General features: G+C 42.0%; 2 protein-coding genes and 1 pseudogene across 2 annotated transcripts in view; 1 reads left to right on the top strand and 2 right to left on the bottom strand.

The window, feature by feature from the left end:
• Positions 1-20,301, bottom strand: part of LOC132837293 (histone H2A-like) — an 82,991-nt pseudogene extending 62,690 nt beyond the window's left edge.
• Positions 1-27,807, top strand: part of LOC132837315 (histone H3-like) — a 489,210-nt gene that overhangs the window by 432,998 nt on the left and 28,405 nt on the right. The gene's annotated exons all lie outside the window — the stretch shown is intronic.
• Positions 22,093-22,494, bottom strand: LOC132837397 (histone H2B 7-like). The gene has a single exon (XM_060857063.1). The coding sequence runs from the start codon at positions 22,492-22,494 to the stop codon at positions 22,114-22,116; it is 381 nt and encodes a 126-aa protein (XP_060713046.1). The 3' UTR covers positions 22,093-22,113.

The raw sequence follows: 27,807 nt of genomic DNA, 5'->3' as shown, positions 1-27,807 counted from the left end.
ACCTGAGGGTTACCATGCCTCTCACCAGGAGAAGAGATGGAGAAGGAGAGTCCTTCATGGTAACCCCAGCCAGTGAGGGATTCAGACCCATGCTGTCAATCTTTCTCCACATTTCAAACCAGCCATCCAGCCAAATGAGCTAACCCAACACCCAGCACAAAGCAGAGGGCAGAAAAGAAATTAATTCCGGCGACAGCACAAGTATTGAATGGAGAATAGTAGATCATATTGGAGATAAACCTTTGGTCTGTTGGGTAATTCTTTGTTAGTGTATAACACCTTACCGTCATCGGCAACAGAAGCTGAATTTAGAAATGTGTTTGACAAAGGGAGTTGGCATTCTACACAGGCTGGTTTGTTCTGTTCTGGACACCTTATTTAAGGAAGGCTGTTCAGACCCTGCAGACAGTGTGAAGGAGATGTTTGAGAATGATACCAACGATGAGGGATTTTAGATACAGGGAAAGGTTCAGGAGATTGAGTTTATTCTCTTTTGAGCAGAGAAGATGAAATGGTGACCTTATTGAGGTGTTGAAAATTTGAACAATTCGGACGGGAAAGCAAGTTATGATTTCCCACTCATTGGTTTATTAGTAACTTGCTAGAAAGAATTTGAAGATTGTCAGTGAGAGAGTGAGGTGAGGAGAAACTTATTGGGTTGTTGAGTTTGGAATGTGCTGCTTGGGAGGCAGATTCCACAGGACGTTCGAAAAGAGAGCAGGATATAAATTTGAAAGGGATGACGTTAAAGGGATACAGAGATAGGGCTGGAGTGTGGGACAAGCGGGATAGCTCTTTCAGGAGCTGGTACAGACACGAGTGGCCTCCTTCCAGACAGAAAAAGTTTGATTCTATGAACACAGCAGTTCTGAACCAGATTCTGGACACTGAGCCTTGGCTCAGTGACCTTGTTGCCAGGGATTTTTGCACGCAAACAGCAGCAAATTGTTGTCACAAGTGGGATTGGAACTTGGTTGGGTAATGGTCTGGAAATATTTCATTCCAAGGGAGGGCATGAATGAGGACAGACCTGCAAGAAATTTCGAATATGCAGAGATTGGCTCAAGTCTATTGAATGGTGAATGTGAATCTGTGAGCTGCTGACCAGACATCATCACGTATTGGTCAGCATTCATGCTGGTATTCGTCTGATTGGGAAGATCAACTGAAACAAATCTCTGGAAGCGTTGGAAGGAAGTTTGGGTTGGTTCCTGAACAACAGAGAAGGTTGATGGTGCAGGGGTCATGATAGAGGTCTGTAAGATCAGTAGTGTTGTATCGCAGAGAGACCTAGGGGTTCAGGTACATAATTCTTTGGGGTTGTGTCACAGTAGACAGGGTGTTTGAGAAGATGTTTGGAACACTTGCCTTCATTGCTCAGACCATTGAGTGTTGGGGTTTGGACACCATGTTGTGGTTGTACAGGACACTGGTGAAGCCTGTTCTGGTGTATTGTGTCCATTTCTGGTTGCCCTGTTATGGGAAGGAAATTGTTAGGCTGGAGAGGGTTCAGAAAAGATATATCAGTATGTCATTAGGAAATGAGATTGAGTAATAAAGAGAAGCTGGATGGGCTGGGACTATTTTAACCAGACCATAAGAGGTTTGAGGGGTATGGAGGTTTAAGAAATCATGATGGGCATAGATGAGGTGAATGGCACGTGTCTTTTCCCAAGGGTGGGGGACTTCAAGATCAGTGGACATATTTTTCAGGTGAGAGGAAAACATTTTATAAAGGAAATAATGGACAACTTTTTTTATGGCTAGTGGTTCAAGTGTGGATTTAACTTCCAGATGAAGTGGCGGATACAAGGACAGTTACAATGTTAAAAAGACATTTAGAGAAGTACAAGAATTGGAAAGGTTTGGAGAGATATGGGTCAAGAGCAAACAAGCGGGACTAGTTTAGTTGGAGATTATGGACGGCATGGAGTAGTTGGACTGAAGGGTCTGTTTCCTTGCAGTATGACTCTGCGATGCTATTATGTGAGACATGGACGGGGGGCAGGAAGCAGCTGTTTCCTTTAGTCAAAGGGTCAGTAACAAGGCGGGGGGCATCATTTTAAAGTGAAGGGTAAGAGGTTTCGAGAGCAATTTGAGGATTGTTTCACCCACAGGATGGTGGGGATCTGGAATGTGTGACTTTGTTTCTATTTGAAATCACTAATTGGAAATGCCACTTGGCAACTGCAGGGGATTCCATGATTTATTAATGTGGAATATTTGTGTAAAGGAGCAGGAGGAAGCCATTCAGCCCTTTGACCCTGTTCCATCATTCAATGGCAGATCTGTGACCTGACTCCATAGACATGCCTGTGGCCTCTATCCCCTTTAATAACTTTATTGAAGAACAACAACAAAAAATATTCTCTCTCACATTTAGACTAATTGATTCAGCAATGCCTGCTGTTTGTGGAAGAGAGTTCCAAACTTCTCCCAGCCTCTCCTGAACAGTCTGGCCCTAATTCTCCAGCAATGCCCTCCCTAGTTCAAGGATTCCCCAACCAGTGGAAACGCTTTCAATTTCTATACTCTGTCTTCTCCTGTTAATATCTTTGATCAAATCATTCCTAAATCCTGTAAATTCTGGACAGAACAGGCTTAATTTGTGTAATTTCTCCTCATAACTTAACCCCTGAAGCCCAGGTATCAATCTTGTAAACTCACGTTGTACTCCCAGGCCAGTCTATCCTTCCTCTGGTGTGGTGCCCAGATCTGCTCCAAGTGGCACCTAACCAGTGTTTTGTATAACTGCAGCATCCCTTCTGCATCCCTGTATTCCAGTCCTCTCAATATAAAGGCCAGCATTCTATTAGCTTTCTTCAGGTAATGAATGTCAGAAGTGAAAAGAAATACAGAAATTGTTGGAGAAACTCAGCAGGGACAGATATTATTTGCCACCTGGGGACTGTCTGACTGTTGAAGACAACTTTCCATCTTTTTTTTTGACCCTTTAGTTTTGAGCTGTGTTGGAGCCATGTAGTCTTCAGTGAAGAACACAGCGATACAGGATGGCAACTAATCATTTTGGTTAAAACCTTGAGATCCTCGAACAAGGGGGGTACTTTGAGAATTATTACTAAACAACAGAAAATCAAAGGCTTTCCTTATATCTGAGGGAGGCTGTGTGCAATGGGTGTGACTGAACTTGGAATTTGTAGGGTACACCCTGGGATTCATCTGAGGAAGACAGATCAATATTGATTCATCATGATTTTATTCCATTATTCCTTAGAGGAATATATATGGTCAGAATCTTCCCTGATTGAGCCATTCCAAGTATCTCAGTCTCAAGTCAGGAGTGTGATGGAATGCTCCCTACTTGCCTGGATGGTTGTAGCTCCAACAATATTCGAAAAGCTCAACAGCATCTAGAGAAAAAGCGGTCCCCACTTAATTGGAACCACATCCACAAGCATCTACTCCCTCTACTACCTAGTAGAAGCAACACCAAGACGTACTGCAAAAATACACCAAAGATCCTCAGGCAACACCTTCAAAACCCATGACCCCTTCAATCTAGAAGGACAAGTGCAGCAGATACATGGGAACACCCACCCTCTACAAGTTCCCTTTTGGGCCATCAGTGTCCTGACTTGGAAATATAACACCGTTCCTCTGGTGTCATTGGGTCAAAATCCTGGAATTCCCTCCCTCAGGGCAATGCATGTTTATCTACAGCGCATGGACTGCAGCAGATCAAGAAAGCAGCTTATCCCTACCTTCTCAAGTAGGCAACTAAGGATGAGTTGGGCAATAAACACAGGATCCAGTGGGTGATGCCCATGTGTCATGAGTGATTAATAATAAAAAAGGTTGTAAATTACCCCAGGGCTTCCACCTTCTGTGTGAGCTTGTTCTGGGAGGGTGGGCACAAACTTTGTAGTGAATGTTGATGCAAAATACATATTCGATGTTATTGAGTCACCTGGTTTGTGAACTGCTTTGAAAATGTTGCTATATAGCCAAAAGCTTAGGTTTATATTACTGTTGGGTTGGGGCTGTGACCTTAATCATCAGTCCGTATTTAATTTTGAGGCATCGTTTGCTGTTATTTTAATATTATGATCTCTGATCTTTTGATTCACTTTGCTTATTGTTTTTTTGATTATAGATGATCATAGATAGCAGTTTGGTGAACTCAGTTTTCACCATCTCAAAACCAAGAAAGGCTGGTAAAGAATATAATATATATACGCTTTATAACATTTTGGTTCAGTGAAAGTGGGGATTTTCTTTGGTTTATCTTAACCCTCAAAAACCCAGCTACTTCTAAACATCGCTAGTGTTTCTCTTGCTTATAGCATGGAGCGAAGGTCTGCCCAAGGTTTTTGAATCTTTTTACATTTGAATTTATTAATCATCGATAGTGTTTGCAACCATCTAAATCAGAGGGATGTTCCATCTATGTCAACTAAATTAACAACAGGGCAATGTGAATTGGAAGAGGGAACGTTACACTGATGGCTAATTGCTTTACCTTGCATCTTGTTTTCAGGGGATACCTACATTTTAGGCCCTGGGACATCAATCTGTAGACTGCCCCAGTACAACAGCTGATTGTTTGTTTGAGAATGGTCCCTTCTGGCCTTGGTCTTTTGGGGGCAAGCAGCCATGTGCTCTGGGTCTAGCATCATACACATGAGGAGTGTTTCATTTCATTTGCCCTGAGTGTTTCTTTGATTACACAACGATAGGTGGAAGGACAGGTCGTATTGAGGAAGGGGTAAGGCTGCAGAAGGATTTACAAGAAAAATCCCAGGGATGAAGAGCTTGTCATATGAGGAGAGGTTGAGGATTGAGTCTGGACTCATTTAGAAGGGTGAGGGTGAATCTGGTTGAAACTTGGAGAAACTTTTGAGGCCTAGATAGAGTGGACATAGAGAAGATTTTCCGCGAGTAGGAGAGACTAAAACCCGAAGGCACAGCCTCAGAGTGAAGGGAACTCCCTTTAGAACGGAGATGAGGAGGAATCATTTCAGCCAGACAGGGGGAATCTGTGGAACTCATCTCTGCAGAGGGCTGTTGTTATGTCTTTAAGACAGAGATAGGTTCTTGATCAGTAGGAGGATCATCTGTTAGAGAGAGAAGGCAGGAAAATGGGGTTAACAAACATATCAGCCATGACGGAATGGCGCAACAGAGTTGATGGGCCGAATGCCTGCTATATCTTATGGTCTTGGTTACAAAGAGATTAATAGACTGTGATGCATCACGCAGTTTAGGCCCTCAGATTCAGAGCTTTCTGAGCATATGCTATGAGCCAGCCACACTACAAAAATGTTCAGGCAGCTGGACGATCAACACGGGACCCTGCTTCCCCCATTCTATACAGCTGTGGCTGATCTCATCCCAGCCTCACTGCAGTTTCCTGCCCCCCTCCCTTTAACCCCTCACTGATTAACAATCTGTCTGTCCCCTTCTTCAATTTATTCAGTGTCCCAACTTGCACCCACGTACTGGGGAGTGAATTCCCTGAGATTCTCACCCCCTCTGTCTTGGAGAGAAGCCATTTCTCAACATCTCTCGTTTCAATCTGTTCTGCCCCCTTCTCCTGAAACAATGATCCTCTTGTTCTAAATTGTCACACCTGAGGAAACATCCTCTCCATCTCCTTTGTCAATCCCACCTCCTTTGACACCCCATATCCCTCAGCTGGATCTCCCTTATTCCTCTAAACGCCAGAGCATATTGGCCTTAACTGCTGAATCTCTCTTTCAACGACAAACCCTACTAGATGGCATCTTGGATGTAGTTGACACATCTCAAAGTGAGTTAGTCATTATTTCCGAGAAGTCTGCAGCCCAGAAAAAGGCCCAAGTCTGTGCTGGTCAGAAACAACCACCTCGATATTCTCTTATCCCATTTCCTCAGCATTTGGCTCCATAGCCTTGGCGTCATGAGTGCACATCATAAATCCTCCTTCAATGTGATGAGAGTTTCTGCCTCTCCCATCCTTACAGGCCATGAATTCCAGATTGCACACCACCCTCTGGGTGAACAAGATTTTCCTCACATCCCTTCAAAACTTCCTGGCCCTTACCTTCAATCTATACACCTCCCCCACCTCCATCAAGCGGGGAAAGTTTCTTCCTGCCTCCCCCATCTTCATCCCTCATCATGTTATACATCCCTCTCTTTCAATCTACCCTGCTGTAAGGACAACAACCCCAGTCTGTCCAACCTCTCTCAATCACTGAAACTCTCTAGCCCCCAAGGCAATATGCTGGTAATTCTCCCTGTGCACCCTCTCCCACTTCATTTAGATATGTAAGATTGGTAAAGTGTCTCTTCTTTTATTTGCAGCTCACTCCAATAGTGCATCAGGGAGGAAACATACAAGTCATTTTGCAGTGAAAAAGAGGGCAGTTAATTTTTAATCAGCAGAGTGATGTTTTTAGCAAGCAGTTAATGTAAAGTCACCATTAGAGAGTGGGAGAAAGAGGTGTGGGGGAGAAAAAGCAAACAACTGTTTTATGGTTTAACCTGAGGGACACCACATCTAAGGCAAAAACATTGGGTGGCACAGTGGCTCAGTGGTTAGCATTGCTATCTCACAGCGCCAGGGACTCAGGAACAATTCTAGCCTCTGGTGACTGTGCAAACTCCCAATAAACATTCTCCCCTTCTCTTCATGGGTTTTCTCCGGGTGCTCTGGTTTCCTGCCACAGTCCAAAGATGTGTAGTTCAGATGGATTGGCCTTATGAAGTTGCCCATAGTATGAGAGTTATGCATGCGAGGAGGATTAGTCATGGGAAATGCGGTGTTACAGGGATTGGAGAGGGGGTAGGTCAGGGTTGGTTACTATTCAGAGGGTCAATAAATGGAGCCATTGGTTAAAAGGCCTGCTTCCACACTGAAATATTTACAGCCACTTTATACTACAATATATTACTGATTGAATTATCGAGTGATTTGGTTTCATACATGGATGCTAAGCCTAAATACCTTTTGCTTTGTGTATGGAGATTGTAAGAATACACACTGGTTGATTTGATTTATTTTTGGATTGGGCTGTTAGATCTAAGAAGGAGTGTCCGGTTGAGCCTATTATCTTCACTTAGATATTTAACACTGAACAGTGATGGTTTTTAATTTTAGGACTGTACCAATACCTATATTCTAGGGTTACCTCAATATTAGAAAAAAAATCAGTGTGGTTTGAAAGCTTTGTATCATGTTACCATAATTTGGGGACAGCATTACCCTCCAGCGAATATATATGACAGACTTTTCTCAAAACCATCATCAGATTTCTACATTTAATTCTAGTTGCTGCTAACTAAAGCTGTAGATCAGACCATTTAATTGGGCACAATATTAATTTGTTTTTAAGAAAAAAAACAAAGAATACTATATATATTTGCAGAACTATTCTAAATTTTAGATAATATAGATGTTCTTAAATAGCAAAACTTCAAAGAGCATTACATCCCAGCAAAGCTGGATGTATAAAAATAGGTTTGCTTAATTCGCCCATGCCTGTGCTTTTCTATGTAAAATAAGAAAATAATGGGAAGGAAGGGAATGCAAGTGCATAACTTAAAATGAATGAATTTTTTTGCTAGTATGGGCAATACATTTACTCCAACGGGCTCTTTGAGTTTGATTAATTTGAGAATTATTTATTTCAAAATTGCTCTTAAGGCTTCTAGCCTACAGAAGAGCACAAATTATGGTCTCAAATAAGGTACTCCTGCAATACTCAAACCAGAATCTGAGTAACCTCTACCAGATTAGTTTGTGTTACTTCTTTGCTGCTGCCTATTTTAATTATACAAGGATGAAATGGTTTATACTTCATTACAATGGACACTTCGTGGTCTCCAACCTTGCAAGGCGAGGGGGAGATGATAATGATCGAACTTGACTTGCTGTTGGACTTGCCATTACCAGCATTGGTGCACAAGAAGGGACAGTTTACCTGCGCGATCCTGAGCAAACAGTGACTGTGTACCAACTATGCCAGGAAGATGTCCTTGTGGGCCAAAAGACTGAATGTTGCCAAGAAAGACTTTTGCAGTGGTCAACTGTATTAAAAAAAATTAACAGTTCCTTTACAGAACAAGTCTAAATGGTCTTTCCCATGTAAAACTGTTGTGTGCCAGTTTGATGACATTTGTACTATGGGCATCCCTGATAAGCCTTATCCCCTTTCAGAAAGATCACATAGTAAAAGAGGCAAAGGGGGTATGTTTCTGGAAACACATAATAAAACTTTTTTGGAGAGGATGGAGTAATTTGTTATACCCTTACTTCAGTAACAGACTCCCTGACCCCTTTTGTCCTTCCAAATCCTAATATGGGGGTATGGAATAGTACTAAAGTATTTACAGGATGTAATATCTTTTTTAGTTGTTACCTATCCCCACCTGGTTCTTGTTTGTGGACTTCCTCCAATAAATCCTTAATATTCTATCCAAATTACTACAAGGGTAAGAAATGGGGATGTGCTTATGTAAGAGTGCCTATTTTGTTTGTGCTATGATTAAATATATTAGTTGTCACTACTTTTCTGAAGGACCTTGCATCTCATTTGTATGCCTTAATGAAAAATGTACCCCTATTATCACTGGAGTTCAAACTCCATATGGAGAGGGTAACAACACACATCTTCATTATGATACCCCTAACGGCACCAATATTTTTCCAGTTATTGGAGGGGAAGAACCATTTTGGGATGTTGACCATGTTTCTTATCAAGAAACTCATCTCATTAGTGTAGTGAGATTTTCACCATCAGCATCCAGGGCTGAATTAAGTAATATTGGATTATCCACATACCCCAGGAAGTCACGAATATAGGCCTGCATCTCTTTGGGAAGGTCCCTCTATTGCCTATGTTAAACTTGGATATTATTTTTTTTCAGTTATAATAAGGCAGCTAACTACCTTGGAGAAAGTGAGAACTGTAGATGCTGGAGATCAGAGCTGAAAAATGTGTTGCTGGAAAAGCGCAGCAGGTCAGGCAGCATCCAAAATGTTTCGGGCATCTGAAGAAACGTCGATTCTCCTGCTCCTTGGATGCTGCCTAACCTGCTGCGCTTTTCCAGCAACACATTTTTCAGCTAACTACCTTGTCCTGAATAGAGCAAGTAATCCTCATGTCATAGCTGTGGGAACACTACTTCCAACTCCTGTTCCATGTCCAATTACCTGGCAATGAAATCATAATTCCCCTTTTAAACATACAGTTTCTCATAACTTCTGTGCAGAATGGAAGAATCCAAAGACCATATCAAGAAGTAAAATATACTCATTGACATATGCAGCTCTTAGTGTTCTTTCATTAGGAGAGTCATTAAGAATTACTAGTGATCAAAACCATAATTATCTCATTGGTGGACTCACAATTTTGGGAAATGAGACAACTGCTACCGTAATAGAAATTAGAAATGCTTTCAGAATTGTGCCTGTTTGCCCAACAAAACTGATTACATGCTTGTGAAGGAAGGTGGATGTTGCGTAATAGTTAAATGAAAATGCATTATGAGGGTCACTGATCCTTTCGAAAACATTACGTGACATATTGATAATATTCACACTTTTTGTCAGCCAAATGAACGAAGGTGCGGGATGGAAAGATTGGGGTTTGGCTCATGGTACAACTGATTAATTAATATTTCTTTGTATGGTGCTATTGTTTTAATTCGTCTTTTTGTAAGTATTGCTATAGTTAAGCGTATTATTGCTAAAATATTAATTTCTATTGACAACATTGGCTTCAATCTGAAAATGCTTCTTCTTTTACTTAAATGAAGACGAGGAAACACCATTGTCTGACCTTAGTTCCCCTCCGGAGGAAGAGGAAGTATGGCAGTCGTTTGCTGCTATCGAATTGAATTGATTTGATCTATGCCTTTATAGTGTGGTCATAAAATGACCAATGAGGATCTAAAATTGGAATTTAGGCAACAAAATATGTAGATTTTTATTTCAACAAAATGGTTTCTCGATTTAAAAGAATACTACAAAATGGCCTGTAAACCATATTGCTGAACATGCTGCTGATTTGCAGAATTAACCTGCAGTTCAAAGATAAGAGGACAATAGAGTTTTCATAAGATGAATACTGACACATTAATTGACCATTTGAACTAACCTTGAACTAATACATGGCATGACAATTTACGTAAATTAGATATCCTTCTTAAAGAAAATATCATTGGATTAATTTGCTGCAAATCATGTCACCTTGTATGTGATTGGTCTTTCTTGTAATTAAGGCTGTACTATTTCTTAAAAAACATATAAATGTAATTGCGTAGCTTCACCCCGGAACACGGAAGCTTCAATCTCTGTGTTGATGGATAGAATTGTGTCAAGGTACCTTAATTCAAGGAATTAATGAACCTTGCTTTATGAATAGACCACATTTGTCGATTCATTTGACCAATATTGAACCAAGAGGCCCCTCTTGAGGGGATGTAGATCTTCAATGGCAGAAGGAAAACTGCTTTATTTTGAGAACCATTCTGAATTATGGTCCCACATTTCCTGTTTGGGGACAGAGTCTGGGATCTGTGGATCACTGAGACATTTAGTTTCAATTTGTACCCAGACATTGTTGGTGTTTTTAGTGAAAGAGAGTATTATTCTGCATGTCAGTCCATTTCTGTGTGATATTTTTTGTCCCATTATGTAACACGACAGCATGTCATCTCCTTTCTCATCAAAATCAGAATCACTGATATGGTACAGCACAGAAACAGACCATTCAGCCCATTGTGTCTGTAGTGGGACATTCTGTTATGCATCAGTTCTGCAGTAATTATTGGGAATGTGAACTTCATCCACTCATTGTCAGTGTCTATATGGAAAGGACAATTTGACATCAATTCTGTAGACATCTGACTTTTAATAACTGTAGTCATTGGTTGGTCAGATCATATTTGTGTTCAGTTCTGGGCAATTTATTTAAGGAAGGATCCTCAAGCTCTGGAGAGTGTTCATTGGATCTCATTCACCTATGTTCAGTTGCGGTTTGTGTCTGAGTGTAGCATAAACTCTGTAAATAAACTCTTTTTGATGATGCTTAATTGTGTTGCATTTCAGTCTGTTTATTTTTACAGTGTGTGTGTGTGTGTGTGTGTGTGTGTGTGCGTGCGCATGTATAGTAGACTTTATCAGGCACTGCTGGGCACTGTATTTCCAGATGTGAATTGACTCTCAACATTACTTATACAGTTGAGGATATAGAGGCCAAATTTCATTCTTTTCTTTTCAGCGTCCAGTGGATGAGTCAGAGTGAGTTTACTCTTGTGCTGCCGATCTGTATCTCAGTTCATGTCTCCTGTGTTGAATGGGAATCAGCCGAAGTTCTTTAATTGTAGTGCCTGTAGGAATCATGTGCAAGTGAAAGCGTAACACACTGCAACAGAAAGGATTCTGGCCTGTTCTTCAGTGTCAAGGTAGGAAAAACAATTAGACCTTTTGTATCTTGTATAAGGCGGAATCTAACAGAGTAATGATATAAAATGTTGGTCTTCAGAAAGCCATCAGCTTTTGTTTCAGTGCATAGTGATATTCTTTTATGAATTTGTGAAGTAACAATCTATGTAAACTGAATCCATTTGTAACTAAGTAAAAGGGTGACAAACAATTCAACTGCATTGGAGCTGACTGACCATAATGTTCCTTGTACAGTAAAGACAATTGACTCATTCATTTTCTATTTTCTGCTGTAGACAGAATATTACCCTGCTCTGTCATGTGATGAAGCATCATTAGTTGTACTCTTGCGATGCTCTATAGTAGGAAGGAGTAAAGGAAAAGGACTTTCTTTTTGTCATGCAATACAAAATATGTAAACTGCCAAATTCAGTTTATGGAATAATCAACACTTTCTGCTCTGCTTGAAAATAAAATGTGCAGTTTTACAAACCGACCAATTTTGGCTTTTTTCTCCCCCCTTTCTCCACTGCTTTGAAGGGTGGTTATTAGATTCCATTGATGCATTGTGAAAATTGCAGCCAGATTTCATTCTTTATTCATGAAACATCTGAGGGAAAGGAAGAAGGAATGCAGAGCTCTTTGTAGCAAATCGCAACAAATTTTAAAAGTAGTACATAACTAACTAAAACAAAATTTCTGGTTGGACTGAAACACACAAAGGCGAAAATGAGTACTGCAGATGATACAAACCCTTCGAGTAAAAAATGAGGTCTGCAGATGCTGGAGATCACAGCTGCAAATGTGTTGCTGGTCAAAGCACAGCAGGTTAGGCAGCATCTCAGGAATAGAGAATTCGACGTTTCGAGCATAAGCCCTTCATCAGGAATAAGAGAGAGAGAGCCAAGCCGGCTGAGATAAAAGGTAGGGAGGAGGGACTAGGGGGAGGGGCGATGGAGGTGGGATAGGTGGAAGGAGGTCAAGGTGAGGGTGATAGGAACGTGGCTGAAGAGCTTCTGTGCAGAGGAGATGACCTGGGGGGTGCAGTGAGGGAGGGACTCACTGAAATCCTTGTAGAGGGAGGAAGAGCTGCGAATCCTCTTACAAGGATGCCTTCCTTGAAGAAGCTCCTGATGAAGGGCTTATGCTCGAAACGTCGAATTCTCTATTCCTGAGATGCTGCCTAACCTGCTGTGCTTTGACCAGCAACACATTTGCAGCAGATGATACAAACCCACCAACTCCCACACCTACCTGCAGTACATCTCTTCCTGCAAAAATGTCCCTTATCCCAAATCTTCCGCCACTGTATCTGTTCCCAGGAGGATCAGTTCCATCACAGAACACGCCAGATGGCCTCCCACTCTAAAAACTGCAATTTCCCCTCCCATGTGGTTGATGATGCCCTCCAGTGCATTTCATCCACTTCACGCTCCTCTGCCTTTGAACCCCATCCCTCCAACCAGAACAAGGACAGAACCCCCCGGTCCTCACCTTTCACCCCACTAACTTCTGTATACATCACATCATCTTCTGCCATTTCCTCCACCTACGACCAGATCCTACCACCAGAGATATAATTCCATGCCCACCCCATCCGCTTTCCGTAAAGACTGCTCAAACCACTATTACTTAATCAGGTCCATGCCCCCCAGCAACCCAACGTCCCCTCCCGATACCTTCCCCTGCCACAGCAGGAATTGCAAAACCTGCGCCCAAACCTCTTTCTCTCTCCACCCCCCCACCCCCCCCAAACCTCCGTTCAAGGCCCCAAAGGAGCCTTCCACATTCATCAATGTTTCACCTGCACTTCCACACATCGTGTATCCGCTGCTTCCGATGCAATCTCCTTGACATTCGGGAGACAAGACGCCGACTCACAGCACTTCAGAGAACATCTGAGACACCTACCCCACCACCCCATGGCGCAACACTTCAACTTCCCCTCCCACTGCTGAGGAATGCAGGTCCTGGACCTCCTGCATCGCCATTCCCTTACCACCTGACACCTGGAGGAAGAATGCCTCATCTTCCGCCTCAGGACCCTCCAAGCCCATGGCATCAATGTGGACTTCACCAGTTTCCTCATTTCCCATTCACCACCTAACCCCAGTTCCAAACTTCCTGCTTAGCACCGTTCTCATGACCTATCACATCTGTCCATCTTCGTTTCCACCTATCTGCACCACCCTCCACTCCAACCTTTACCCCCACCTGTTGCACTCTCAGCTAAATTATCACCAGCCCCAATTCCCTCCAACCTATCTCTTCACCTCCAAGACTTGCAGCCTCATTCATAATGAAAGGCTTTTGCCCGAAACCTTGATTTTTTTTTTTGCTCCTCAGATGCTGCCTGACCTGCTCTGCTTTTCCAGCACCACACTCTTGAAACAGACTAAACAAAGTCTTCTACTACAATATGAAGAATGATGTTTGTGATAAAGGTGGGGATGGCAGTTCCTCTGCTACCATGATACAATTAGGCAAACAGATGCTGGCTGATCAAGATGAAAATTGTTAGCTGGTTATTTCTGATCGGTGCTGACTCATAAGTTTTGAAGGGCCTGTGCTATAGGCCTGTCTGACAAGGGATCTGTGGGGAGAAATCATTTTGAATGTAACATTTTCTGTTACTTGCAATATCAATGGAACTGCATGGCTGTTAGACATTGTAGTCTGTGTCAGGATGGTGTATGTTTTGAAACTCATCGTAAGTCAGAGGCACTTGGGGCTGTTCTCATTGGAGAAGAGAAGGTTTAGGGGAGATTTGATAGAGGTGTATAAGATGATTAGGGGTTTAGATAGGGTCGACACTGAGAACCTTTTACCACTAATGGAGTCAGGTGTTACTAGGGGACACAGCTTTAAATTAAGGGGTGGTAGGTATAGGACAGATGTTAGAGGTAGGTTCTTTACACAGCGGGTTGTGAGTTCATGGAATGCCCTGCCAGTAGCAGTGGTGAACTCTCCTTTATGGTCATTTAAGCGGGCATTGGATAGGCATTTGGAAGTTATTGGGCTAGTGTAGGTTAGGTAGGATTCGGTCGGCGCAACATCGAGGGCCGAAGGGCCTGTACTGCGCTGTATCTTTCTATGTTCTATGTTCTATCTGTACTCACTATCTACTTCATATATGGTTGCTCAAGCTACCAGCATTATCTCTTTGTTCACCTCGATTGTAATGTTAAAAGTATCCATTCTAAAGTTCAGAACCCATGAAGACGGCCTCAATCGGGACCTAGGGTTCCTGTCACACTACAGGTGTCCCCAGTACACTGTACACTCTCTTACATGCACACCCTCTCTCCTCCACACGTTTCCTCTCATATGTATACATCACACACACCCATGCGGGCGCCCACACACCCATGCGTGCACCCTCTCACAGGCTTATACTCCATCACATTCACACCCACTTTACCAAGCATGCATACACACAAACACACGCATTCTCAGATGCACTCACACTTACATGCACACACTCTCGCATGCACTCGCAGATAAGTGACTGGAGTGAATTTGCATTTGCAGAATTATATTTGCAGATACATTCTCTTTTGCTCAATCTGCAGGCAGTCAATCCATGTAATATTTTATAAATTCCTACTTTGGAAATAGAAACAGTCTTACTCAAGACTCTAACCTCACACCTTTAATACATTGTCTGAGCTGAGATGTCACCCTTTTTAAAATAAAATCTTAAGTCATCTTGACAATGTGACTTAATATATACATCCCAGAACTTTTAATTAACTGCAACCCGTTCTAAAGGATGAATCACTGAACAATAATCTAGGTCTGTTCAATATCATTTCAGTTGCATGACACTGTAATATTTAGCTAGAAATTCTGTGTCTTATGATCCTGTTTCACAGCTACCTGATCAAGGCTCGTACTTCCAAATAAACCTGTTGGACTGTAATCCAGTGTTGTGCGATTTTAAACTTAAGAGTATTGCATTCAGTTGTGGTCAGCACATTACAGGAAAGATGCGGAGGATTTAGAACGGATGCAGAAGAGGTTTGCCAGAATGTTGTCCAGATTAGAGGGAATGAACTATACAGAGAAGCTAGAAACACCCGGGTAGTTTTTTTTTTCTAAGCAGTAGAGACCGAGGGGAGACGTAATGGAAGTCTAGAATGTTTTGAGAAGATTTGTAGCTCAGGTTGAAATTCTGGATCTAGCTTTGCTCGCTGAGCTGGAAGGTTCGTTTTCAGACGTTTTGTCACTATACTAAGTAACAGAATCAGTGAGCCTCCGGATGAAGCACTGGTGGTATGGCCTGCTTTCTATTTGAGTCCATTACATTGGACAAACAGGCAGAAAACTAGCCACCAGGATACATATACATCACCTACCACAAAATGACATGACCCACTCTCACTAATTTCCTTATATACAGATGAGGAAGGACACCACTTTGATTGCGACAACACAGCCATCCTAGGATATGCCAAACAGACATGAACAAGAACTAGAACTCATAACAGCACACAAACCAACAGCCACTCTCAGGCAACAATTGACCAGAACGAATGACCCAATACCCAGCATGAGCAAAACCAATGTAGTGTACAAAATTCCATGCAAGGACTGCACAAAACACTACATAGGACAAACAGGAAGACAGCTAATGACACCAACTAGCCACGAAACGACACGACCAGCTATCCTTAGTAGTCACACACACAGATGACAAGCAACATGAATTCGACTGGGACAACACTACTATTATAGGGCAAGCCAAACAGAGAACAGCCAGGGAATTCCTAGAGGCATGGCACTCATCCACAGATTCTATCAACAAACACATCGACCTGGACCCGATATACCGGCCATTGCAGCGGACAGCAAGAACTGACAACCGGAAGTGGCAGAGACAAGCCACTGTAAATGCTGGAGGAAACACCACAAAAGCGCTTCACAGGAGGCTTCCAAGCACCAAGGATGTCACCTGGAAAGGGGACGAAACGTTTGCAACACAAACTCTCAGCTCGGCGAACAGAACTACAACAACAAGAATTCCTAGGAGCATGTGTTTCCAACCGGAACTCCACCAACAAACACATTGACTTGGATGCCATTTGCCTTCCCCTGAGAAAAAGAACAGGAAATTACATCACCACAGGAAACTACAGAACCATGACTCAGGAATGGACAGGACTGACAGTTTAATGTTCCAAGATACAAATGCTACAGGAAGGATAAATAGAGGCAAGGGAGAAGGGGAAGTGGTGTTTTTGAGAAGGGATAGCATTACAGCTGTACTTAGGGAAGATATTCCTGGAAATACCTCCAGGGACGTTATTTGGGTGGAACTGAGAAATAAGAAAGGGATGGTCACCTTACTGGAATTATATTATAGACCCTGTAATAGTCATTGGGAAATTGAGAAACAAATTTGTAAGATGATCAGTTACCTGACACATTAATAGGGTGGTTATTGTAAGGGATTTTAACTTTCCAAACACAGACTGGGACTGCCATAGTGTTAATAAATTCCTCTCCATTTAAATCCTTAAGTGTGTGCAAAAAAAATTTCTGATTCAGTATGTGGATGTACCTACTAGAGAAGGTGAAAAACCTGACCTACTCTTGGGAAATAAGGCAGGGCAGGTGACTGAGGTATCAATGGGGTAGGACTTTGGGGCCAGTAACCATACCACTATTAGTTATAAAATAGTGATGGGAAAGGATAGAACAGATCTAAAAGTTGAAATTCTAAATTGGAGGAAGGCCAATTTTGATGGTATTAGGCATGGACTTGCAAAAGCTGATTGGGAGCAAATGTTTGCAGGTAAAGGGACAGCTGGAAAATGGGAAGCCTTCAGAAATGAGATAACAGGAGTCCAGAAAAAGTATTCTCCTGTTAGGGTAAAAGGAAAGGCTGATAGGTACAGGGAATGCTGGATGACTAAAGAAATTGAGAGTTTGGTGAAGAAAAAGAAGGAAACATATGTCAAGTATGGACAGGATAGATTGAGTGAATCCTCAGGGTGTAAATGCATTAGGAGTATACTCAAGAGAGAAATCAGGTGGGCAATAAGGGGACATGAGATAGCTTTGGCAAGTAGAATTAAGGAGACGCCAAAGGGTTTTTACAAACACATTAAGGACAAATGGAGTAACTAGGGAGAGAATAGGGCCTCTCACAGATCAGCAAGGTGACCTTTTGCATCAGTATTTACTGTGGAAAAGGACATGGAAGATATCGAATGTAGGGAAGTAGCTGGTAACATCTTGCAAAATGTCCATATTACAGAAGAGGAAGTGCTGGATGTCTTGAAATGCATAAAAGTGGATAACTCCCCAGGACCTGATAACATGTACCCTAGAACTTTATGGGAAGCTAGGGAAGTGATTGCTGGGGCCATTGCTGAGATATTTGTATCATCGATAGTCACAGGTGAGGTGCCCGAAGACTGAAGGTTGACGATAATTTTACATATATCACGATTATAAAATTATTTCGATCCTGAAAATGTACTAATACCGTGTTCTGCGAGTGAGTGGACTCTGAATCGCATCGTGAGTTGTAATTGTAACATATCGCAGCAGCATTACGCTATTTTACCCATCCAGTTTGTTCTACCATTCGATCATGGCTGATATTTCTCAAACTTATTCTTGCGCCTGCTCCCCGTAACCTTCGATCCTCTCTCGTGAATACCTATCTCAGTAATAATATCAATGTGTACTTGGCTATCCACGCCATGAATAATAATTTGTTTTAATTTATTTTGGAATCCAGACATTAATGTTACATATTGCAGTATTCACATTTCCCAGGCATCACACGCTGCTCAGTTTTGTATCGAGGAGCCTACGGATGTCTGAATGGCGCGTTCAGGCAGCGATTACAAATTGGATGAGATAGGAATCTATTGAAGTGTGATTTTGTCGATGTACACTATTTTAGCTTTTAAGATGTTTCAATCGGCGGACTTTCGATTGATTCACGGCGGATACAAGTTCGTTTGCTCATCCAGAGAGAGCAGGAAGTGATTGGGGACATTTAGGACTATATTTCTATCGGAAGTTAGTTAGAAACAAAAACGGCAGGCAGCAGCAGTGAATTTTGCAACTGATTAAATTCTGCAATCTATGATTGAAGATCTTTTTAAAAATATAGTAATAAGAAGTGTGATTTTAATATCAAAATTCGGTATTGGGTTAGATATTTCTGGAAAAACCCTTTCTCCTCATTTTATCGTAAGGGGAGGCAATGGCTTGTGGTGAGGGAGGCAGGAGAGAACGGGAAAAGAATGGCGCCAAGAGATCAACGGCTTATTTTCAAATTTGAAAATGCCCGCCATCACTTATAAAAGAGCAGCAAGCTTTACAGAGGAGAATACATCAATAAGTACACGGTGATTGCTTTTTCGATTACGAAATCAATGATCAGAAAATCTCACTTTACCCCATTCCCGCCTTTACAGTTGAAAAATAAGCCTCACTGGTGTTCAATCTGCTCTGTCTCTCCAGAGGCAGGGGTTAAAAGACTGGATATGAACCGATCAGAGAAGAAAGCGCAGAGGGCCAGGAACCGTTCCGTACTATATCCTGCAGCGACTGACCCGTTACTGCACTGGGTCAACCCAGCTCTTCCTACTGCACTTCAAGGAAATGTGAATCTAATGTGAGATCAAATCCGATCGGGGACGTTCAAAACTCATAGGCCATTATAACAAAACACAGATCACTCAGGCAGTGACCGTTCAATAAAAAATCCTGTCGTTCAGGACATTCTTCCAATCGCATTTTATGACAAATTCTTCCACTGCTCCTAAAGACAGTGACAGTATCCAATTAAATAGAGCGTGGAATTTATTGATGTCTGGCACAAAGGCGAGGAATCTCCACATTAAAAGGAAAATAATCAATCCGAAAGAAAGTTTAGCTCCTTTCACAGATGCTTGAGTGGCTCTTAAACGAACCTTTGGGTTGTCAGATTCAAGAATGGTCTTTTGACTTTTTAGCGGCGCTCCCAGCACCCCGCCCTGAGCGATGGTCACCCCTCCCAGCAGCTTGTTGAGCTCCTCGTCGTTGCGCACGGCCAGCTGCAGGTGCCTGGGGATGATGTTGTCCCGGGCCGCGTTGCCGGCCAGCTCCAGGATTTCAGCCGTCAGATACTCCAGCACCGCAGCCAGATAGACTGGCACCCACACGCTCAGCATAGTTACCCTTCAGGAGCCTGTGAACACGGCCCACCGGGAACTGCAGGCAGCCCGAGACAACCGAGACCTCACCTTGGAGCGACCTTTCCTCGCCCAGCCATTCTCACAAGCACTTTCACAGACAGTACTGCACTCCCCGCCCTTCCACATTGCAGCCTCTTACACCTTCGGGAGGAATGGTGAAGGAGCCATTTCTGATTGGTCCCATTTTTCAGCCCCTCCTCATGTCAATTGCCAATCATTTATCTGCTTCATTCCCCAATCCGGAGAGGGCACGGGCAGGAGGACGGAAAGTACCGGCGCCAAATCATCAACCGCTTATTTCCAATTTGAAAAGCCCGCCAATTTACGAATAAAGGAATATGTTTGAGATTGAAAAATGAAATACAAAAAAAACTGAGGATGTTTATTAACACTCACTACTCTTATGTTAATATACTTTTATTTACAAATGTATCCTTGACACGATCTGTCTCTCCCTTATTTGCCCACCACTTTCTGTCTATTTCTGATCTTGAGAATGGGCAATTTTCTAAACTTTGTGACGAAGCTGAAACAAAACAGGCTAAACACTGCAGTCTGCAAACTGTCTTTTCACATTTCAGTATCATGTTGATAAAGCGGCACATAAAGTTCTTCCAGCTCAATATCAATGGCGATCGTGGTGTTTAGTCGATATTTTAAAGTCGTCCTCCTTTACTGACCTCGATCAAATTCAGCAAAAATCACCATATTTCACATTTCAGTCCGGTAGCTGTTTTGGTGTTCTCTCGGTTCACTTTGAAAGCCTCTCACCGACTGCAGAAAGTGCTTTGCTTTTTGCATTCTGAAAAATCGGATTAAACCCGCGCATTGACAATGTTAAAAAAGACAGGATGAGGGGGACAGGATGTACATGTATTTGGAAAAGCAAGGACTGATTCGGGATAGACAACATGGCTTTGAGCATGGGAAGTCATATCTCACAAACTTGAGTTTTTTTGAAGTAGTAACAAAGAAGATTGATGAGGGCAGAGCAGTAGATGTGATCTATATTGTGGGATATAGGTAAAGTAGTGTTACTTCTGCAATTATAATTACTTATGCAAGGTAAATGCACTCATACCAATGTATAATTGTTTCAACCAAGAGCTGAGTCAACAAGAATGAAAACAATGTGGAAGAAATATATAATTGTTTTTGTATTAGCTAAAATGTGAATGCAAGAATGAAACGTGCCTGCTAACAATGGTAGACAAATAGATAATGTGCTGTGAGGATGTCGGTTAAGCCAGATATACTTGTACAAGAATAGGTATAAGCATCTGTTTCCCACTTTTGCAAAAACAACCCCCAATTAAAAGGTCATAAGGATCAATATGGTTGGGGAAAGGGAGGAAATGGCACAGGTAGAGAAAATAGATAATCATGAAGAAGGATATATCTAACAATGGGTCACAGCAGGATGTGGTGAAACGTCCGAGTAAAACTTGTACTTTGTTATGCACAAGGCCGGATAAGGGTAGAGATAAACAATAGTAATGGGCACTGGGTTTGGAGCAGTGAATCCTATATAAGATGTGTACTCGTTGAACTCTGTGTGCCTTACCTCAGGCACCACGCTTGCAAGCGTATAATAAACATACTGATTGCTTCAAATCTTGTCTCGGACTGAAATTATTGAAGCGAGTGAGCTTTGTTTCTCACAATATGGACTTCAGGAAGACGTTTGACAAGGTTATCCATGGGAGACTGATTAGCAAGGTTAGATCTCATGGAATAAAAAGTGAGGTCTGCAGATGCTGGAGATCAGAGCTGAAAAATGTGTTGCTGGTTAAAGCACAGCAGGTCAGGTAGCATCCAAGGAACAGGAAATTCGACGTTTCGGGCCAGAGCCCAGGATCTCATGGAATACAGGGAGAACTAGCCATGTGGATAAACAACTGGCTCAAAGGTAGAAGACAGAGGGTACTGGTGGAGGGTTTTTCAGACTGGAGGTTAGTGGGCGGCACGGTGGCACAGTGGTTAGCACTGCTGCCTCACAGCGCCTTAGACCCGGGTTCAATTCCCGACTCAGGTGACTGACTGTGTGGACTTGTTGGGCCGAAGGGCCTGTTTCCACACTAAGTAATCTAATCTTAAAAAAAACATCAATCCGTGTGACTGAAAACTGGGCACTTCCGTTTAGTTTGCTAGGATGAAAACTGTTACTAAAATCCCTGGTGGAATGTAATAAGTTGAACAAATGAGATGAAAAATGACTCCCTGACGTGTAATCTGCTCTCTCTACTCATAGGGAAGATACTGTTTATGAAGTCGCTACCCCCCCCCCCCCCCCAATCAATTTGCAAAGCACTGAAAATCAAACTAAAAATACCTCGTCAAGAATATGAAATTGCAAAGCAATTATAAAAGAAAATGTAGTACGAAAATTTGAACTTCTAAATCACATGCAAACTAGAACAATGTTTAAAGAAATGGCTCCGCTGTCTCAGAAAAGTTGTGGGTGGCTCTTATAAGAGCCTTTGGGTTGTGGACGTGTTTGTTTCAGTGCAGTGCGGTCCTTCACTTGGAGCTGGTGTACTTGGTCACCGCCTTTGTGCCCTCCGACACGGCGTGCTTGGCCAGCTCCCCGGGCAGCAGCAGCCGCACGGCGGTCTGGATCTCCCGGGAGCTGATGGTGCTGCGCTTGTTGTAATGGGCCAGGCGGGAAGCCTCCCCCGCGATGCGCTCGAAAATATCGTTGACGAAAGAGTTCATGATGCTCATGGCCTTGGAGGAGATGCCGGTGTCGGGGTGAACCTGCTTCATCACTTTGTAGATATAGATTGAATAACTTTCTTTCCTGGACCGCTTCCTCTTCTTACTACCCTTCGCTGGCGCCTTCTTGATGATTTTCTTCGCGCCCTTCTTGGAAGCTTGCTGTGCTTTCTTCTCATCAGCCATAGCACCGCTCACTTTCAGACACCGAATAAGGGAAAGCGGGCTCGGAGCTCCCTTTTTATAGACTGATGACGTCATCAATGCTAATGAGGGATGGGGGAAAGCCTGGTCTCTGATTGGGTAGTTTCCACGGAATCATTCCCAAACACTCAGTCTCTGTGATTGGGTTGAGTGGGACCCACTGTGGACCTGTCAGAATCTGCAACGAAATGTGAAGTGGATGGTAATTCTGTTCAGGTCAGACTGACTGAGGGAGATTTGTCTTTTGCCCGTGACACAAAAAGTGACTGTGGTATTGGCTATTTCCTTTTGCTCGTTGTTGTGATGATGTGGGAGTGGGAGGGTGTGTTTCTAGCTCCGCATGTCTCTTTCTGGTCCTCTCTCTGCACTGGATTTGACACTGCGTTTGCCACTTTTCTCAGTGGTTATAGCACTGCTGCCTCACAGCGCCAGGGACCCTGCTTCGATTCCACTTTCGGGCGATTGCCTCTGTGGATTTTGCATATTCTCCCCGTAGCTGAGTGGGTTTCCTCTGGTTGCTCAGTTTCCCCTCTCTCAATTCAAAGACATATAGGAAGGTGAAGTGGCTATGCTAACTGCCCACAATATTCAGGGATGTGTAGGTTAGGTGCATTAATCAGGAGTAAATGCAGAATAATGGGGATTGGGTCTGGGTGGATTACTCTTCCGAGGGTCGGTGTTGTTGGGCCGAAGTGCCTAATTCTACACTGTGGGGATTCTAAGAGTGGTTTCTAGGTTTGGAGTTGAATGGAACTCGTTCTCAACTGCACGGAGTTGGAGAGAGATGAAAAAGAGTCCCTATTTAAAACTTTTCTTGGGTCACGGGTTGAAAATGTCTGTCCTGACTGTGAGATTAATATATTTATAGAGTCATAGAGAACTTGATTGCTAACTGTGGGCCCAGAGACCGATCTGCAACTGTGTACTTTGCAAGTAACTACAGTATATCAGAACCACGTTGCTGCATTTTTATTTCGGAGTATTGAACTTTCATGCGGAAATTTAGAGCATTTCTCAGTCTCATACGAATGCCTGTTAACCAACAACCGTTAGCATGCTATATATGTCTCACTTTAACTTTGTATCTATCGAGTCCTTATTTAGACATTTATTTATGAATTCAACACCTGTCCATTGACGCTCTGGTCCTCTGTGTAATAGTCAATTAGTGTTACTTCAAGACAGGTTTTATTCTGTATCCATCAAACACTGATGGAAGCGGTAACACTTTACACGGTTTGCCTGCCACTTGAAAATGTTCCTCCAATCTGTGCCTGGGAGGTAAAGCATTTTTGTTTACTCTATTCCACAGTTTTTTCGTGGCAGTATGTTACTGGACTGTAACTCAAACCTTCTGAAGTGTAACCTGTTGTTTTTTTATTCTGTAGGTGTCAATCATTAACATAAGAATGTGTCTCATTTAGTATCTACAATGTTGTGGTTCTGTTCGCCGAGCTGGAAGTTTTTGCTGCAAAAGTTTCGTTCCCTGGCTAGGGAACATCATCAGTGCTATTGGAGCCTCCTGTGAAGCGCTGCTTTGATGTTTCTTCCGGTATTTATAGTGGTTTGTTCTTGCCGCTTCCGGGTGTCAGTTTCAGCTGTAGTGGTTTGTATATGGGGTCCAGGTCCATGTGTCTGTTAATGGAGTTTGTGGATGAATGCCATGCCTCTAGGCATTCATCCACAAACTCCATTAACAGACACATGGACCTGGACCCCATATACAAACCACTACAGCTGAAACTGACACCCGGAAGCGGCAAGAACATCCATCAACAGACACATCGACCTGGACCCACATACAAACTACTACAGCTGAAACTGACACCCGGAAGCGGCAAGAACAAACCACTATAAATACCGGAAGAAACATCAAAGCAGCGCTTCACAGGAGGCTCCAATAGCACTGATGATGTTCCCTAGCCAGGGAACGAAACGTTTGCAGCAAAAACTTCCAGCTCGGCGAACAGAACCACAACAACGGACACCCGAGCTACAAATCTTCAACCAGACTTTAAGTATCTACAATTTTGAGTGTGACCAAACACCACTTTAGACAGTGGAGAAAGGGAGGTCTGCAGATGCTGGAGATCAGAGCTCAAAATGTGTTGCTGGAAAAGCGCAGCAGATCAGGCAGCATCCAAGGAACAGGAAATTTGACGTTTCGGGCATAAGCCCTTCCTCATTCCTGATGATGGGGTTATGCCCGAAACGTCGATTCTCCTGCTCCTTGGATGCTGCCTGACCTGCTGCGCTTTTCCAGCAACATATTTTCACCACTTTAGACAGTCTCAGGGTAGGACTCCCTCCCCTCCACAGCAAATCCTTAAAATCAACTTCTGTGATTTGACAGTAAGTTTGTATTTATAACTGCAGCATTTGGCAAGAGGCAATATCTTGTACATTGCAGAAATTGGCAATAACAATGTTACTGCTGATGTTACACTGTTCATGTCAGTTTCTCACCAATGGATAGTTGCATTGTATCCTAACAATTTAATGCTTTGCAACTGACTCCGTATTTCATTCTGTAACTGCCAGTTTGTTGATTCTAATCTTGTTTATACTCAGTTTCTGTCAATCAATGGCATGTGAGAGATCAAATGTCTCAACATTTCTAATTTTCAGATGAAATTTTTTTTAAAACTCCATCCCTTTTGTTACGGTGACTTGTAATTGAATCTTTCAGTACGTGGTCTGTGAGCACACACAGTAAGTTAGAGATAAAGTTAAAGGTGAATGTTGCCTCCCATTTCTGTCATGCAATTGCGGGGTATACGCTACAGTTATTCATTTATTTCAGGATTTTGTCAGTTTAAATGTCTCAAAACAGAAGACATAAAGAAAAATGAGAATTCTGTGACATTTTTATCTGCATGTGTGTACTCAGCTATGAGAATATGAGTGCTATCAAAATGCACCTGTCAGTTTTTTAAAAATGAATGTGAGAACATTGTTTTAAATCTATACCTGTCAGTTTCTGCAATGTGAATGTTTGAGAACAGTTTTCATTCTGTACCTGAGCTTCAACTACATAAACGAATGAGTGCATTTGAAAGTATCTATACCTTTCAGTGTGTGCTCTGTGAATAAATGAGTGTACTTACAATATTTGTCTCTGTTTAACATGACACTTGCCACAAACTGCAGGGCAACTTTTTACTTCAAATCTCTGTTGATCAACATGCAAAAGATTTTATCTATTGCCATCCATGTCAGGGTAGCATGGTGGCACACTGGTGCCAGGGACCCAGTTTCAATTCCAGCCTTGGCTCTTTGTGCAAACTGCACACAGATATGCTCCCATGTCTGCATTGGTTTTGTTACAATAAACCTCTTTATTAATTTAAAGCCAGCAACTCAGAAAAGATTTATCCCATGCAGTAATCTGTGAAAATTCAATAGGCCAAGAACTAGTTAAAGATTAATAGCTTTATTTATTAAAGTATAACAGAGAGTGATTAACTAACAAGTATTTATAACTCCTTCCTCGAACCTATCTTCTATAATACTAGTCCAATATAATTCCTGATTAAGATTTACAAAACAAAACTTCATACCTCAAAACTAGGCAGCTTTTAGTTCTTTTCTGTATTCCTGTCTTTTGTTCTTCTTGAGGATTGTGCTTCACAGGTCACAGATCAATCAAGGTACTTTTAAGAGAGCTATTTTTCAGGCAGTCTTTTTACATGCTGGTGGCTTGGCAATTCTCCTCCCAACTGTTCATTTTTTCCCAGTCTTGTACCTCCAGAGCATCAGACTGTGTCATTGGTTTATAAGATTGTCAATATACTCAATTCAAACTGGATTGGAATTTGGTATTTTCGAGATATAATTTAAACTGATTGGTTGAATTTAATTTTGTTTTTGTCTCCAGGCAAGCAGCTACTTGACTTGTTTGATCAAAGGTTACATTTTTTTCAGAACACTTGGTGCTGTCCAGTAGTTTAACTGGCTTGAAGGTAGTTATACTCAAGTCTTCATAACAGTTTCCTCTGGGTATTCCAGTATCCTTCCACAGTCCAAACAAGCAGGTTAGCTGGACTAGCCATGGTAAATTGCCCTGTAATATTCAGCAATGTTCAGACTAGGTGGGTTAACTATGTTAAAGATGTGATTATGGGGTCAAAATCTGGGTGGGATGTGCTTTGGCAAGTTGTTGCAGACCTGTGGGCCAAATGACCTTTACCTATACTGGAGAAACTCTGTACTGTAAATGAAAGTGAGACTTTTCATACCATTGTCACTCTCTGGCCCTCTAAAGCAGGTTGGATAATTTCCACAACTTTTATTCAAAGGTACTGCTTATGATTATAAGTTATTTTATGGATTGGTGAGTCCCTAGTTTGAATGTATACTTTGAATTTATTGTTAACATGTTTATAACAAGACCGGTATGAGTTTCTTTATTCTGTGCCCAATAATCTCTGAGTATCTGTCTGATGTGTACCTTTTCATGTAAATGTTTGATTTTCCTTTGGACTACTTGCGAACAAAGTATTTATTCAGTCATTTTATCTGAGATTTGTTCTACTATTTTTGTGGAAACAACTTAAATTGCAATATTTGTTTCAATCTGATGCTTGGCTGCTATTTAATTCCTCCAGTCTGGATAAAAAGAATTGATACATGAATTACATACAGTCAGAGAGTCAGACAGCAAGTTTAAGCCATGGTGAAATAATTGGATGTATAATTAGTCAGAATTTTTATTTCCTTCTTTCCCTACTTAAGTGGAATACATTATGAACATGCAATAGATTCAGTATTTTCAAATAAAGAAGTAGAATTTGCTTTTTGACCAAGGTGGTACCTATAGGAAGTTCACTTGTAAACTGGGACTGACATACTTCACTCTCACACTGTCCTGGATAGCTTGTTTAATGAAATGCTAGTTCTCCCAACTGTGACATCTTTGAGGTCATGACTTTTCTATTTTTGCCTATAGACCTAGTAACTTGACAGTATTTCCATACACTGCAAGTAATTATGTACCCACTGTGAATTGGCACCATCTCACTCTTTGTCCTGTCCAGAAATTGTATCAGTTTCCTTCCAGTCCTTCCTTACATGAATAAGGACAATAACTGGTGCAGTCTGCAACTGTTTCTTTTTCTGACAGTACAGAACTAATCTTGTTTCTTCCATTCACTTGTACCGTTTGTGCACTCGGAAAGTACTTTCTACCTGTGCTATTCAAAGGGACTTTGAATATGGTTCATTGTCCTTCAAAACTCTGCTCAGATGTGACAAATTTGGAAAAATTTGGAAACTAAAATTTAATGTTGACTACTC

The sequence above is a fragment of the Hemiscyllium ocellatum genome, chromosome 49, assembly GCF_020745735.1.
Source record: "Hemiscyllium ocellatum isolate sHemOce1 chromosome 49, sHemOce1.pat.X.cur, whole genome shotgun sequence".
Taxonomy (NCBI): domain Eukaryota; kingdom Metazoa; phylum Chordata; class Chondrichthyes; order Orectolobiformes; family Hemiscylliidae; genus Hemiscyllium; species Hemiscyllium ocellatum.
The sequence above is the reverse complement of the archived record's forward strand: the minus strand, read 5'-3'. Positions and strand labels throughout refer to the sequence as shown.

What these genes read in the sequence shown, in the direction of transcription:
- LOC132837397 (XM_060857063.1), bottom strand. Translation starts at nt 22,494, where the DNA reads ATGGCTGATGAGAAGAAAGCACAGCAAGCTTCCAAGAAGGGCGCGAAG.